Source organism: Maniola jurtina, chromosome 25 (assembly GCF_905333055.1).
Source record: "Maniola jurtina chromosome 25, ilManJurt1.1, whole genome shotgun sequence".
In the NCBI taxonomy this organism is placed as follows: Eukaryota; Metazoa; Arthropoda; class Insecta; order Lepidoptera; family Nymphalidae; genus Maniola; species Maniola jurtina.
In genome coordinates, this window is record NC_060053.1 from 7,809,326 (window position 1) to 7,826,683 (window position 17,358).

Below are 17,358 nucleotides of genomic sequence, written 5' to 3' on the forward strand. Positions count from 1 at the left end.
GGGTTCCCTTTTTCCTTTTGAAGTACGGAACCCTAAAAAAAGAACGACAGCTAGGTACAATGTTACGATCGCAATCATCTCTAATTGGTTGACGCTCGCTCACTATTGGGCATTGGCACAATCATCATCAGCCTGTGGGCGTCCACTGTTGGACATAGGCCTTCCCTAAAGAGCGCCACCACACCCGGTCCTCAGCCTTCCTCATCCAGCCACTTCCCGCCAGCCGCTTTATATCGTCGGTCCATCGTGCTGGAGGACGTCCCACACTACGCTTGCTTATACGCGGTCTCCACTCAAGGACTTTCAGGTTCCAACGGCCATCGCCTCTACGACAGTTATGGCCTGAGCTTGCTAATACAAACAGAAATTTAGGACAGACAGACAATAAAATGATCCTATAAGGGGTCCATTTTTCCTTTTGATGAACGGAACCCTAAAAACCTACCAGGTTGTTACTTTGAATTATCTTTAATTAAGTAAACAATTACTTACACAGTCGGTTACACTTTGCAAATACACCTAAGATTGTAAATTATATGTACAGCCTAACAATCTATTTACATTGTATGCGTTCAAGTGTTTACTAGATAAGGTAATCGATATTATATAGCCTCTTTTTTTTTAGATACTTTTCTTTTAATAATGTGTGAAAATATTACAATAAAACTTAAAGCTAGCCTTATCTAATTACTGTACAAATCATGCCCGCGTGGAATGGTGCCAAGAATACTGGCTGCATTTCCGCGTTGGACAGCCAGGCTGATCCGTTGCGCAAAAAATGAGCCAGCCCTTCTGTCACCCGATGAGGCTATTAAACGCGGTGAAATGTCTCGTAAAAATTTCTTTGCACTAAGACTCCATGGCCCCAGGGTCTCCACGGCAAACGGAACAAAAATGTAACTCTCAATAAGAGAGGCATACTTGCGCCGCTTGCCGTTTTCAGCCATTTCTGCTGCGGCTCCCGGTCTTGATACTGTCTCCCTGATATGACACGGGGCCAATGTGTCAACGCACGTTGCGTCCCACATTAGCGCCCGTCCCCGTTCCCAGGGAACCAGCGTCAATCCATCAGGTCTCTTGCCATCATCCCGACTAATCCCTGCCGGCTCAATGAGCGCAGGAACGTCTATGGTGGCAAGAGCCCTTTTGATCGTGTCGTTAAGAGAGCCATGCCTAAATAGCCTACCAGCGCTCCTTTGGCAAGAGAGTCCGTGAATTCCAAATTTATCAACCTCTTTTCCACACGGACATCTGTGCTGATGGCACAGCGGTGTTCCCAATCTGAGACCTAGAGCCACACGAAAACTTTCATTATCTAAAAGGGTGCCGAGATTTTTGGATGGCAAGGCATGAAGCCAATACCCAGATTCCTTTTCCGATAATGCTAGGAGCCTGGCTTGATCTCTGTCACTTGTAAGATTTTGCAGCAAATTTGAATGTGTCAGCTGAACCAATGGCAAATCCCAAAGTTTTTGTGTAGAACGTTCCTTTGGAATATCGACATTGGGACATCTGACCTTCCAACTCTCTAGGGCCTCTGTGGCATAGGTCAATGATATTGAATTTGATTTGAGAATTTGAGAGCTAAGCTCTCTTATACTATGCACAGAGGACAGAAAAGCTGGAAGAGCTACACTGGAAATTTTCCTCACGCCGATGCCACCGTACTTGACCGGTAAAGTAGCTTGGTTCCAGGAGTGCTCATCAAAAGTTAAATTTAGAATTTGTTCTAGTGTACTTTTAAGGGTGGCATCCATATTATCGAGTAGTCCAGGAAATTTCCAAATTGGGCTCGCGCGAAGGATATAAATTAATTTAGGTACGAAAAGGCAATATTTTAGGATCGAAAATGCAATGTGAGAATTTAGAGCGCCCAATTTGTCGGTATTAGCCGAAAATGTTCTAATTTTTTGATCCAAAAGTGGTTGTATGGATTCATTATAAAGAGGAGCACCAAGGAGGCAAAGTGAATGTTTATCGAGTATCTTAATGCTAGGGGTAATTTCGTTAAATAAATCAGAGGCCAATCGTATTCTATCTTGCGACAGTTTTTCTGTGAAAAACAATTCGCATTTCGAAAAATTTAGTTCTAAACCAATTTTGCCAAACTGTTGCTTAATATGGTTAAGATCTTTTAGAACGTCATCCACGTTGCCCCCAATGGTTCCATCATCAAGATACCATATGTTAAATTTAGATGTTAAATTTGAAATATGGTTATGGATCCCTAAGCTGAACAGGGCCGGACCTAAAGGATCCCCCTGCTGAACGCCTACAGAAGACTTAATATCGCTATCTCCAAAAAATAATTTTGAAGCTGAGCTGTAACATTGCCAGACATATGGATAAATTTCAGGAAGTTGCGTTGAGACTTCGGTCAGCAAAGTTGCCCTGTCCAAAGAATTAAAGGCATTCTTTACATCTACTTTCAGCAGTACTTCAACCTCGCCATTCGCTAAGAATGTACGAGCCGAATGAACTGCTGCTTCACAACCTCCTTTACTGCCGAATCCAACTTGAATAGGTTGGAATTTATCCTTTAGGGTAGAGACTATGTGTTTACACGCTAATTTTGACGCCAAACGGCGAAACGTACAACCAACAGCGATGGGACGGATGCCGCCATCTTTCTTATTAAAAGCACAAAGCCTCGCACCATAAAGGAATGGTAAAAAGGATGAATTTACCTCGCCAGATAACATGAGATTACAAAGTCTGGTAATGTCGCTCAGTAGCGCCCTGCCGGCGTCCCCAGCAGTAACTCCCACAAGATCCTTAAGATGTTGTGGCGTTATGCCGTCCATGCCGCCAGCAGAGCCACTAGAAAACGACATTATCGCAGCGTAAGTATCTTCGTCCTTTATCTGTAAGTGAGAAGTGTTAGAAGGTGGGTCTGGCAGCAAAGAATCGATATTTGGTAAAGGATGCTTTTCACGTAAAGCTTCTAGCGTTATATCATTGAATGGAGCTAGTGTATCATTAGAAAACAAAATGCGGGCAGCGTTTTTAAGATCCCCATCCATAACTTTGTTTTCCACAATTTTCTTCAAATTATAATTTTGTGTACGAAAAGAGCAGTCAGGAATTGGAAAAACGCGATTAGCCAAACTATTTTTTTTTAATTTACTACATAACGACCCGCTTTCTGTTTTATTTACATAGAAATGTCTGTATGCGAAAAAAAAAATGCCTCTTGATGATGAAAAAGTGCATACCATTCAATATCCAATGTACCTATTAGACTATAGACTATAGACTAGGTATATATTCAAATCAAATAGATATAGATTGTATAGACTATAGACTAGGTATATATTCAAATCAAATAGAATTATTCAACTGAATAATTAGAAATGATCAAATCATTGGAATATTCGGTTAATTTCATTAAATAATATGTCTAAACCCTGACTTTATGACCTATGATTCTCTCACATCTATTCTAGGTTATGAACCTACATAATATTACTACAATAAACCTGCCTAGAATAAAATAGAATAGATTTTTATTCAAGTAAACTTTTACAAGTGCTTTTGAATCGTCAAATAATAATAATAATAATGGTAGAGATCTCTTATAGAGATAAGTGCTTCCCTGTCCACTTTTTCTTTCCTTTTATTTATTTTGTTACGACTTTTTGGTACAAATAAAAATAAATAAATAAATAAATAATTTACCACTGGTTCCGAATGCCGTTCCTACCGAGAAGAACCAGCAAGAAACTCGGCGTTTGCTCTTTTCAATTGTTCAATTTACAATAATAATCCATACTATACAAGCAATTGCAGCCCCGCGCATTGCTGGAGCGAGTCAAATCCATGCTTTTTTATCATTTATATATTTCTTCGATTGTGTAATATGCTTTTGCCACGAGCATACTTTTAATACATTTTTTAAACTTGTGTAAAAGCAAGTCCAAAATTGACTGTGGAATTTTATTATAAAATATTACACTCATTCCCACAAATGACTTTCCCACTTTCCTGAGGCGGAGCGTAGGATTTGCGAGTCTAAAATGTAGATTATGTAGGTAGAATAGAATGTAGCCCAAAAGCCGCTCTATTATTTATGCCTATCTCTTTGATAAAGTATTTAAAATAGGGCATTTGGCTCAAAACACTTGCGACAAAATTGGTCTATGCCAAATGGAATTTCTTGATTCACAATAAAATTTTTGGCATACGCTTGTATTAACTATCACTATATATTTTATTAATAACTAGCAGATGCCCGCGACTTCGTTCGCGTAGGTTTTTAAAAACCCTGGGAACTCATTGCTTTTTCCGGGAAAAAAGTAGCCTATGTGTTAATCTATCTCCGTTCCAAATTTCAGCCAAATCCGTCCAGAAGTTTTTGCGTGAAAGAGTAACAAACATACGCACAAACTTTCGCCTTTATAATATTAGTGTGATACACCTAATTGGAAATCGTGATAGAAGGACAAATGAACTTGCACAGACAGTGCTAATTAACACCTCTCTTTTTTTCGCCGTAATTGGGTAATTTATTAATGTTCTAACCCATTGACCTCAATTGAAAATATGGTAACGAGATTAAAATTGACCCCAGACCTTAAACCCCTCAACAGACAAAACGTGTAGCCCAAAACATGTAGGTAAGTCCTATATGAATACGATTAAATTCTAAACTTCAAAGTTTAATCATAATCATATTTATTTTGCAAAATTGTGGGTAAATAACAGATATTAGTACAATAGTTAAACCCGAACACAACCTTGTACTGCCGCAGACAGTGTGTAAAAATAATTACTTTAAATTAATTTAAATTACCAAAATCAAATTGAGAAAAAATATATTTACAAGGGTAAGTTAAAAATTTATAACACCCCCGACAAGTGAAGTTACAGATAGAAAAGAGCTGATAACTTTCAAACGGCTGTACTGATTTTCTTGGATGATAGAACACTCTCGATAGAGCCACCTTTCAAACAAAAAAACTAAATTAAAATCGGTTCATTAGTTTAGGAGCTACGATGCCACGGACAGATACACATGTCAAACTTATAACACCTCTCTTTTTGGGTCGCGAGGGTTAAAAAGAACATACAAAAATAAAATCAACATTATAGAATGTTTATAGCATTTGCTTTATTCAGATACTAGTTAACCCTTGACTGTTATCTCACCTGGTGGTTAGTGTGATTTCTCACCTGGTGGTTAGTGACGGCATTTTATCGGAACGCTAAATCCCTTAGTACGGCTTTACCGGTTAAAGTGGTAAATAGCCACGGCCGAAGCCTCCCACCAAACCAGACCAGAGATTTAGAAATTGTAAAATTCCAAACCCCTGCCGGGGATCGAACCCGGGACCTCCCACTAATAAGACACAGCGCTTACCACTGCGAAAGGAAGGTCGATCGGTGCAAAGTTGCCCGTCTTTCGGTATTCATTATTCTACAAGATGATATATTTCGGAGAGTGTGCTCAAGAACTTTTTGACCTGAGTCGCATCTCTATCTCAGTACACTGTCACACTAATATTATAAAGGAGAAAGTTTGTATGTATGTCTGTAGGTGTGTGTGTGTGTGTGTGTGTTCGTTACTCTTTCACGCAAAAACTGCTGAACCGTATTGGCTGAAATTTAGAACGGAGATAGACTATACCCTGGATTAACACTATTTTTATGCCGTAAAAATCCGTAGTTCCCGCGGCATTTTAAAAACCTATATCCACGCGAACGATTTCGCGGGCATCAGCTAGTAGTGAATAAATCTATCCTTCTCATATTTTTATTTCGTTATGGCCTTTTCATACAGTTTCTAATACTCTAGTAGGAGTCGCGTTGAAAACGCTGCTGTTACGCGTTTGACCAGGTCTTTACCCAATACTCAAAGGTCAAAGGCACCAATTATAAATGATGAACCGTTCATAAACGCATTATAAAAACGTCTGATATGATAACGCCGGTATAACAGACACATGTGGTGACAATTGACACTGATAAAGTTAGGGAATTCGACTATATTACGCGACAGGTGGACATGGCAATCGGGGGGACGCCCCGCACACCCGCACATTAGCACGGGGGCTGTGCGGGTGTGCGGGGCGTCCCCACTCCGATTGCTATGTTAATCTGTCGCGAACTATAGCTATTTAGAAAATCCAAACAACCGGTCAAGTGCGAGTTGAACACGAAAAGTTTAGTATCGTAATAGACACTTGGCCATTTTTCACTGTTGTTATAGTCGCAATAGAAATTCGACTCTACCTATTACGGTTCATGAGATACAACCCGCTGACAAACAGACGGACAGCGCGGCGGAAGCTTCGTAATAGAAACCCTAAAAATAAATTAAAGGTAAATGTATTATAGAAGCAGGCGTTATTTTGCGGAAGTCCATGATATACAAGGAACCAAAAGCTTAATCTATATCTATACTAGTCTATACTAATATTATAAAGAGGAAACCTTTGTATTTTTGTATTTTTGTATGTTTGTATTGAATAGGCTCAAAAACTACTGGACCAATTTCAAAATTTCTTTTACCATTACTTAGAGGGATTCTTCCGAATCCGTATAGGCTATATTTTATCCCGGAAAATAGATAGGATTTTTCGTGGTAGTGAAAATTGTGGAGTAAGGCGTCGAAAAAACTGCCGTACGTTAACGATTCTCGCGAACGCTGCCTAAATGGTTAGAGATGTATGGTTGACTTCTATAGAAAAGTTGTAGAACTCAATAATGCCTACAAAAAAGTCCGCGATAGTATAAACCAAACATTTATATTTTAGCCATTATAACCACTTTTCCATAGAATACCCGTGCGAAGCCGGGGCGAATCGCTAGTTGGCTATAATCCGCCAAACCAACGAAATCTGTATGGTACGCAGCACCACACAAATTCGAACACCACTCGACGCACGTTTCGCCCCGACACCGGAGCATCCTCAGGAGATGTAGACCTTACAATGTCTAATTGCAAAGTCTACTTTGCAATTAGACGTTGCATGCATTGGTTTGGCGGATTATAGCAAACTAGGGGATGCCCGCGGCTTCGCCCGCGTGGATTTCGATTTTTTTAGATCCCATGGGAACTCTTTGATTTTCCGGGATAAAAAGTAGCCTATGTCCTTCCCCGGAATGTATTCCAAGTCTGTACCAAATTTCATTAAAATCGGTTCAGCGGTTGGGCCGTGAAAACGTAGCAGACAGACAGACAGACAGACAGACACACTTTCGCATTTATAATATTAGTATGGATTAAGATTTTAGTTCCTTGTATAAATTAAAGGCAGACATATTTTCGGACATAAAATATAAGTATAGATAAAAGGATTGTTTTAAAGTGCATTATTGCTTTTTTCAGTATCTCTACGAAATCGGCCACAAGGTATGCGTAACACAGCCGCGCGTGGCCGCGGCGCTGTCGCTCGCGAGCCGAGTCGCGGACGAGCGCGGCGAGCCGCTCGGCGAGCGTGTTGGGTACGCCGCTGCTATGACTGCTATGCGCACTCTGGACACCGGTATAGTGGTAAGTTAATGGTGAATAGGCATCTAGGCAAGCGGCGCACGTTCGTAATATTTCCCAAAGCTTTTTACGGCTCCGTACCTCAAAAGGAAAAAATCGGCCCAGTAGTTTAGGCGCTATGGTGGAACACACAGAATCTGGATACAAACATACATACATATTTACATATATACATACATACATACATAGACTGCATCATAACCCTTCCTTTGGGCTTTGCCGTAGTCGGGTAAAAACGGAACCCTTATAGGATCACTTTGTTGTCTGTCTGTCTGTCAAGAAACCTATAGGGTACTTCCCGTTGATCTAGAATCATGTTTGGTAGGTAGGTAGGACTTATAGCACAAGTACAGGAATAAATCTGAAAACCGCGAATTTGTGGTTACCTCATTAAAAAAAAAATGTGTTTCAATTTTCAAAATAAGATAACTATACCAAGTAGGGTATCATATGAAAGGGCTTTACCTGTACATCCTAAAACAGATTTTTATTTATTTTCATGTATAATAGTTTTTGATTTATCATGCAAAATGTTGCAAAAATACCCGAGTACGGAACCCTCAGTGCGCGAGTCTGGCCGGTTTTTTTATATATGCTGATGGCCTTCAAGGGGGTTTTAGTGGGTAGAAACCCCTCATAACCCTATCTCTTCCCAAAGACATCGGGTATATTAAGAAGGTCGTCAAAATACCACAAGTTATTCATATTATTCACACCTATTTGATATTATTTTGTGAAACTAATTAATGTTAACCATAAACTAAAACCTGTAGGTGGTCATATTACAGCCCCACCTATATATTTGTATTTTCAACTTTATCGCTTAGAAAATAGAGTTTAAAATGGATTAGTGCTTTTCAAGGGCATTAGGCAAGAACGATACCTAAGGGCATTTATGAAGGTTATAGAATTTACCTTGAATAAAGACTTTTTTGGTCAGGTAGGTGCGTGTTAAAAGGAGTAAATCCATACTAGCTATATGGATAGGTACTATATTACAGCCTCGATAGCTCAACGGTTGAGGAGCGGACAGAATTCCGAAAGGTCGGTGGTTCAAACCCCACCCGTTGCATTATTGTCGTACCCACTCTTGACACAAGCTTTACGCTTAGTTGGAGGGGAAAGGGGAGTCGTACGTAAGCCAGCCACAAAGCAAGCCTTAAGGACCACCAGTCCACCACGCAATACTACACAATTGCACCACACGTTTCTCTGGCTTTTCCTGCATGCTTAGCAGTGGAAGGGCGGTGCAGGTCGCATGCTTTTTTGATTCCTTGTATAAGTTAGAGGTGCTCAAACCCCCGACCTTATAGAATGTCAGCCTTCACTTGGCTATCATAGTGATCTAAACTACTTAAGTAACTAGTTTTTTGTATGTTTTTTCACAGTTCATGACAGAAGGGGTTCTTTTGAGGGAGATGTTTGCATCACCGTTGCTTATGCAGTACTCATGTATAGTTCTAGATGAGGTGAGATAATCCTAATCCTAATCCTAATCCATACTAATGTTATAAATGCGAAACTGTGTCTGTCTGTCTGCCTGTCTGTCTGTCTGTCTGTGTGCTACCTTTTCACGGCCCAACAGTTTAACCGAGTCTGACGAAATTTGGTACAGGGTTAGCTTATTTCCCGGGGAAGAACAAGAACATAGGCTACTTTTTTATCCCGGAAAATCAAACAGTTCCCACGGGATCTTTAAAAACCTAAATCCACGTGGACGAAGTCGCGGGCATCCTCTAGTATACCCTGGATTAACACATACTGCTTTCCGGGATAAAAAGTTTCCTATGTCAATTTCCGGGACGCGCAACCTCCGTACCAAACGGATAAACTGGATGAGTCTTTGAGACTCTCGTGGGAACTCTTCGATTTTCCGGGATAAAAAGTAACCTATGTCCGTCCCCGGAATGTAAGCTAACTCTGTACCAAATTTCATAAAAATCGGTTAAACTGTTGGGCCGTAAAAAGCTAGCAGACAGACCGACAGACACACTATCGCATTTATAATATGGATTGTTATTATTTCCGTCTGTCCGTATGATAAATAAGATACCACACGGATGCTCCAAAAGTGGGCGTATCTATGTATGTACCTACGTGATTGGTATTGAGTACCTAGAACATTATCGATTTCCGATGTATTATTACAGCGTAGGTAAATACATAGGTATATTACGCGAAAGGTCGAGATGACAATCGGGGTATGAGGCGGGGGAGCACCCCGCACACCCGCGCTATCCCGCACAGGGTTAGGGTGTGCGGGGCGTCAAAGTCAAAGTCAAAATCATTTATTCAAAGTAGGTAGGTACAATTGTACTCCTTTTGATGGTCGAAATTGTTAAAGGACATCATTCACGTTTCATACATGTTTGGACCAAAAAATGAAAGTGCCGGCCAAAAAGAAAAAGTACTATAATCGGATAGAATACACAATTCCTAACATTTTTTACTATGACGTCCAATCTGTGCGCACAATGGTTACGTCGTAATAACATAAAAAATAAAATTTTTTTTTTTTAATTCTTAGGTGATAAAAAAGGTTGGAGTGTCATTATAATATAAAAAATATTGTATTAAAAGTTACTTACATGACCGCAAAATACTCAAGGTCAAATCCTAGTGGTCAAAATAATATAAAAACGTACTATTTAACACATTCATTTTCTTTATAATAAAGAATGTTGTCTTTTTAGAGTCAATCATTACTGGTTACTCTCTCTCTCTCTCTCAAAACTTCAAATGGAATTCCGAGAAATAATGAAAAGGGACGGCTACCTGGGTGCGTGAACGCATTGTTATTGGTTGCCGACCGCCCGCGCCACGCCAGCGTCACCAGCCTGCAGCCAGTCAGTTATCCATGCGACTTTGGTTACATCGGACGGCTATCGTGACATTACTCTCTTGTTCTTAAAGTGATACAATATCAAGTGTATTTAGCGAAGCTTTTACGCAGCTCTGTGGCTTATTAACTGACATTATGAACGTACAATTGTGTATTTCGTGTCGTGTGCCTATTGGTGATCGCCGAAGTTATAGTTGGACATCCCGTGAATCACAACACATCGAAATCGCACAGTTTGTTATTGAAGATCTACTGGATCATCAGGTAAGGATTGTATTATCACTATATCGAATGAATATGCCTAAGATATTTACTACGAACAAACATCATAATACTCATGTACATATAACCTAAGCCGCATTTACTGCTATGTGTTTTTTAACAAATACAAGTTTTCAAATAAAGAGGGCCCCCCGCCCTCCGCAGATTTATTATTTTTTTATTTAATGATATATTACTAAGCTGATAAATATATCATTAAATAAAAAAATAATAAATCTGCGGAGGGCGGGGGGCCCTCTTTATTTGAAAACTTGTATTTGTTAAAAAACACATAGCAGTAAATGCGGCTTAGGTTATATGTACATGAGTATTATGATGTTTGTTCATAGTAAATATCTTAGGCATATTCATTCGATATAGTGATAATACAATCCTTACCTGATGATCCAGTAGATCTTCAATAACAAACTGTGCGATTTCGATGTGTTGTGATTCACGGGATGTCCAACTATAACTTCGGCGATCACCAATAGGCACACGACACGAAATACACAATTGTACGTTCATAATGTCAGTTAATAAGCCACAGAGCTGCGTAAAAGCTTCGCTAAATACACTTGATATTGTATCACTTTAAGAACAAGAGAGTAATGTCACGATAGCCGTCCGATGTAACCAAAGTCGCATGGATAACTGACTGGCTGCAGGCTGGTGACGCTGGCGTGGCGCGGGCGGTCGGCAACCAATAACAATGCGTTCACGCACCCAGGTAGCCGTCCCTTTTCATTATTTCTCGGAATTCCATTTGAAGTTTTGAGAGAGAGAGAGAGAGTAACCAGTAATGATTGACTCTAAAAAGACAACATTCTTTATTATAAAGAAAATGAATGTGTTAAATAGTACGTTTTTATATTATTTTGACCACTAGGATTTGACCTTGAGTATTTTGCGGTCATGTAAGTTACTTTTAATACAATATTTTTTATATTATAATGACACTCCAACCTTTTTTATCACCTAAGAATTAAAAAAAATATATTTTATTTTTTATGTTATTACGACGTAACCATTGTGTGCACAGATTGGACGTCATAGTAAAAAATGATAGAAATTATGTATTCTATCCGAATATCGTACTTTTTTTTTCTGGCCGGCACTTTCATTTTTTGGTCCAAAATGAATGATGTCCTTTGTACGATATAGTGGTGATAGTTAATTACGTAACTTAAAACTAAAGCTACGAGGGTTCCAAACGCGCCCAAGTCTGAGAAGAGCCCACAACAAACTCAGCCAGGTATTCTTTTTTTTAACCCCCGACCCAAAAAGAGGGGTGTTATAAGTTTGACGTGTGTATCTGTGTATCTGTGTATCAGTGTATCTGTCTGTGGCATCGTAGCGCCTAAACAAATGAACCGATTTTAATTTAGTTTTTTTTTGTTTGAAAGGTGGCTTAATCGAGAGTGTTCTTAGCTATAATCTAAAAAAATTGGTTCAGCCGTTCAAGAGCTATGAGCTCTTTTCTAGTTTTCTTGTAGAAAAGAAGGTTGGATAACCGTTAGGTTCATAATATTATGTCAATAGACAAATGTCAAGCTGTCAAGATGGACGTTGCCTAAATACATAATTATTTATTTGAAAATGATGTTTTGGAAAACTCAAATACTTTGGATCGTCGGGGGTGTTATAAATTTTTAATTTACACTTGTTATTATCACCACTTTACAAAATCACATAAACTTATTGGAACTATCAAAGCTGATTGGCAACTCATTACCAAGCTTTGCCATCTCCATTGCCATCTCGACCTGTCGCGTGCTATACAGTGAGATGTGCCCTTTATGTTTGCAGACGAGATAGGACTATGCAAAATCAGATCAGGAGTATAAGCTTAATGAAACTGCCATACCCTTTCCAAGTTAGCCCTCTTCCATCTTAGACTGCATCATCACTTAGCATCAGGTGAGATTGCAGCCAAGGGCTAACTTGTATCAGATTAAAAAAAAATAAAGAAATATCTGTGCTGTGGTAACTTGCTTTTAATTAGAAATGAAATTAAGCTGTATACAATAATATTTTTTTATTTCTTTACAGGTCCATGAAAGATCACAAATGACAGACGTTCTGATGGGGTTATTAAAAAAAATTGCAAGAGTAAGTAAAAATTTAGTTAACTAATAAAAAGACTTAAAAATTAATCAAATTACTTAATTAATGAATCAATTAAAACACAAACACGACTATCCAACTCAAAAATAGCACCCTTTTGGGGTTGAATTTTCAAAGATCGGATGCTACGTCATAATAATTATGACGTAGACATCCACTAAGAAACGCTAAATCGCATGGCGGTGTAGCTTTGCCCGTGTGGTGGCAGCTAGCCACGGCCGAAGCCTCCAACCAGAGACTTTTATTGTAACTAATTATATTATTAGTATCACAATCTATAATAAGTGGCTACTTCGTTACTTATTCCTTCTCGACGCATTATACATTTATCTAGAAAGGAAAATCTGACTGACTGACTGACTCATCTATCAATGCAACGCTCAAATTATTCTGCATGTCAGTCAGTGAATCCGTCACATTTCCTTTTATATATTTAGATTCAGTTATCATTTCCAGAAATTATTATTCCAGAACGAAATTATAGGCGTCGCAGGAAGAAAATGGATGGAAACCGCAATCGACAGAGAGGCCTGGAAAAGGATGGGGGAGGCTTTTACCCGCAGGGGGCCGCACGCATAGTTAAAATATTGTAAAAAATAAGAATGTAATAGGTTAGGCTAAATTAGTGTGTGGAAAATAAAGCTATAATAATAATAATAATCATTTCCAGAAAAGAAAGAACCTAAAAATAGTAGTTTCATCAGCAACTATGGACGCGGATTTCCTGAAAGACTTCTTCAATCTGAAGGACAAAAAGGACAAAGGCAGAAGCACGTCAGTTATCATGGCGATGCAAGGCAGGACACATCCTATAGACGTATTTTACGTCGAAGGTATGTACGCAGCCTTATGTGACGTAATATACTGATCATCACCATCAACCTATTATGCCCGGCTCACTGCTCTCAGAATGAGAAATTTTGACCAAAGTATACTACGCTGGCCAAATATCAACCCATGGCCGGCTCACTGCTCTCAGAATGAGAAGGTTTGACCGTAGTCTACTACGCTGGCCAAATATGGTTTGGCAGACTAGCCTGAAATATAACTATACTAAAATATTATACACTAGTAGTGTAAGTTTGTGTGTATGTGTGAGTGTGTGTATGTTTGTTACTCCTTCACGCAAAAACTATTGGACGGATTGTGCTGAATTTAAAACGGAGATAGATTATACCCTGGATTAGCACATAGGCTACTTTTTATCCCGGAAAATCAAAGAGTTTCCACGGGAATTTTAAAAGACCTACATCTCTGCGAACGAAGTCGCGGGTATCAGCTAGTAATGTTATAAAGGCGAAAGTTTGTGTGTATGTGTGAGTGTGTGTATGTTTGTTACTCCTTCACGCAAAAACTACTAGACGGATTTGGCTGAAATATGGAATGGAGATGGATAATATCCTGGATTAGCACATAGGCTACTTTGTATCCCGGAAAATCAAAGAGTTCACACGGGAATTTTAAAAAACCTACATCCATGCGAACGAAGTCGCAGGTATCAGCTAGTCAGCTAGTCACACTAATATTATAAAGAAGAAAGTTTGTATGTGTGTGTATGTTTGTTACTCCTTCACGCAAAAACTACTGGACGGATTGGGCTGAAATTTAGAATGTAGATAGATAATACCCTGAATTAGCACATAGGCTACTTTTTATCTCGGAAAATCAAAGAGTTCCCACGGGAATTTTAAAAACCTACATCCACGCGAACGAAGTCGCGGGTATCAGCTAGTAATGTTATAAAGGCGAAAGTTTGTGTGTAAGTTTGTTACTCCTTCACGCAAAAACTGCTACACGGATTCGGCTGAAATTTGGAATGGAGATAGATAATATCCTGGATTAGCACATAGGCTACTTTTTATCCCGGAAAAACAAAGAGTTTCCACGGGATTTCAAAAAACCTAAATCCACGCGGGCGAAGTCGCGGGCATCGGCTAGTGATAGATATTACAATTTGTTTTTCCAGAACCGGTACCAGATTATGTGAAAGCCACAGTCGACACAGTTATAAAGATACATGAAAATGAACCTTTTGGGGACATACTGGCGTTCCTGACTTCACAAGTAAGTTGGTAATTAGAACCTATCTATATATATACTAATAAATAAAATTGGAGTGTCTGTCTGTAATTTCGAAATAACTACCTCATATTAAGCTCATATGGTTATTTGAACGATACCATAACTGAATCACACGTTTTTAAAATTTTTGTCCGTCTGTCTGTCTGTTTGATTGGCCTAATCTTCGGAATGCCTGAACTGATTTTGATGGGATTTTCACTGACAAGTAGAGGATTGGCCAGGGAGTAACATAGGCTACTTTTTTAACCGACTTCCCCGGGCATCTCTAACTTTTCTATGTGCGTTTTAAAAAATTAAATATCACTTGCTTTAACGCTGAAAGAAACCTGCTGCATGCCTGTTCTTTGGTGAAAGTATCGATCGATTTCCTCCAATTTTCATAAGAGCCGAAATATGGTGTCGATTTTGGATTTTTCAAAATTGGACTTAATTTTTCTCGATTCTAGGAGATTCTCTCAGCTTTAGATAGTCTAGACACTTACGCGTCAGAGAATAATGAGAAGAACAAATATAGGAAGCAATTCCCTAGCGGCATATCCGCGTCCAATCTGACCATAGTGCGCATGTATGGAATCCTACCGCATTATAAGCAGTTTAGTTTACCAAATGGTAGACAGGAGTGGTAGCATTAGATCTAGCTACTAATATAATGCTACTGCTCCTGAATTATTCGATCTTTCTCGATATTATTAAACTCGATTTTTCTTGATTCAAAGAGAAGACTTTTAGAATCGCTCGATTTTTCTCGATTTTGGAATATTAACTTAATTTTTCTCGATTCTAGGAGATTCTCTCAGCTTTAGATAGTCTAGACACTTACGCGTCAGAGAATAATGAGAAGAACAAATATAGGAAGCAATTCCCTAGCGGCATATCCGCGTCCAATCTGACCATAGTGCGCATGTATGGAATCCTACCACATTATAAGCAGTTTAGTCTACCAAATGGTAGACAGGAGTATTAGCAGTAGATCCAGCTACTAATATAATGCTACTGCTCCTGAATTACTCGATATTTCTCGATATTAGTACTTAAACTCGATTTTTCTTGATTCAAAGAAAAGACTCTTTTAGAATCACTCGATCTTTCTCGATTTTTAACCCCCGACCCAAAAAGAGGGGTGTTATAAGTTTGACGTGTGTATCTGTGTATCTGTGTGTCTGTGTATCTGTGTATCTGTCTGTGGCATCGTAGCGCCTAAACGAATGAACCGATTTTAATTTAGTTTTTTTTGTTTGAAAGGTGGCTTGATCGAGAGTGTTCTTAGCTATAATCCAAAAAAATTGGTTCAGCCGTTTAAGAGTTATCAGCTCTTTTCTAGTTTTCTTGTAGAAAAGAAGGTTAGATAACCGTTAGGTTCTTAATATTATGTCAATTGACAAATGTCAAGCTGTCAAGATGGACGTTGCCTAAATACATAATTATTTATTTGAAAATGATGTTTTGGAAAACTCAAATACTTTGGATCGTCGGGGGTGTTATAAATTTTTAATTTACACTTGTAATATTTTAACTCGATATCAACTCGATTTTTCTCGATTCTAGGAAGAGATACTCTCTGCTTTGGATGTTTTAGACACATATGCGTCAGAGAATAATGAGAAGAACAAATATAGGAAGCAATTCCCCAGCGGCATATCCGCGTCCAACCTGACCATAGTACCGATGTATGGAAGCCTACCGCATTATAAGCAAGTGAAAGCGTTCCAGATGTGTGATAGAAATGTGAGGAAAGTGGTGCTGGCAACTAATATCGCTGAGACTAGTGTCACTATACCCGGCGTTGTTTATGGTGAGTTTAAATAAGTATATATATTTTTTTATTCATATACAAGTTAGCCCTTGACTGCAATCTCACCTGGTGGTAAGTAATGATGCAGTCAAAGATGGGAGCGGGCTAACCTGGTTTGGGTATGGCAGTTTTTATTAAACCCACACCCATTTGGTTTCTACACGGCACTGTACCGGAGCGCTAAATCGCTTGGCGGTACGGCTTTGCCGGTAGGGTGGTAACTAGCCACGGCCGAAGCCTCCCACCAGACCAGACTAGAAATTTAGAATTATAGAATTCCAAACCCCTGCGATCGAACTTGGAAACATAGCCACCTGGTCGAAATCGTGTCTATTGTAAAATGCTAATTCCTTTTCCAGTGATCGATTGCGGGTTCCACAAACTCCCACACTTCGACCCAGCGGTGGGCGTGGAGAGTGTGTCCGTGTGTCCCATCTCTAAGCACAACGCCACGCAGCGGGCGGGCCGCGCGGGCAGGACTAGTCGCGGGAAATGCTATAGGTAGTTATTAGTATTATTTTGGCATGTTTTTTACTGTTCCGTACGTCATAAGGAAAAAAGGAACTTTTAAAGGATAGGTTCACTTTGTTGTATGTCTGTCTGTCTGTCAAGAAAACCTACAGGGACTAACCGGTTGACCTAGAATCATGAAATTTGGCAGGTAGGTAGGTCTTATAGCATAAGTAAAAGAAAAAACCGAGAACCGTGATTTTGTGGTTATATCGCAAAAAAAAGTTTGAATGTGTGTCACAAAAAATAATT

General features: G+C 39.2%; 1 protein-coding gene across 3 annotated transcripts in view; it reads left to right on the forward strand.

The window, feature by feature from the left end:
* LOC123878125 (probable ATP-dependent RNA helicase DHX35) overlaps positions 1–17,358 on the forward strand; it is a 45,648-nt gene that overhangs the window by 21,552 nt on the left and 6,738 nt on the right. For all 3 annotated transcript variants that reach the window (XM_045925216.1, XM_045925219.1, XM_045925218.1), the window contains exons 3-9: positions 7,331–7,495; positions 8,881–8,961; positions 12,648–12,707; positions 13,393–13,555; positions 14,689–14,786; positions 16,350–16,596; positions 16,956–17,097. In XM_045925216.1, coding sequence (XP_045781172.1) covers positions 7,331–7,495; positions 8,881–8,961; positions 12,648–12,707; positions 13,393–13,555; positions 14,689–14,786; positions 16,350–16,596; positions 16,956–17,097 — 956 coding nt within the window. The remainder of the gene's footprint in view (positions 1–7,330; positions 7,496–8,880; positions 8,962–12,647; positions 12,708–13,392; positions 13,556–14,688; positions 14,787–16,349; positions 16,597–16,955; positions 17,098–17,358) is intronic.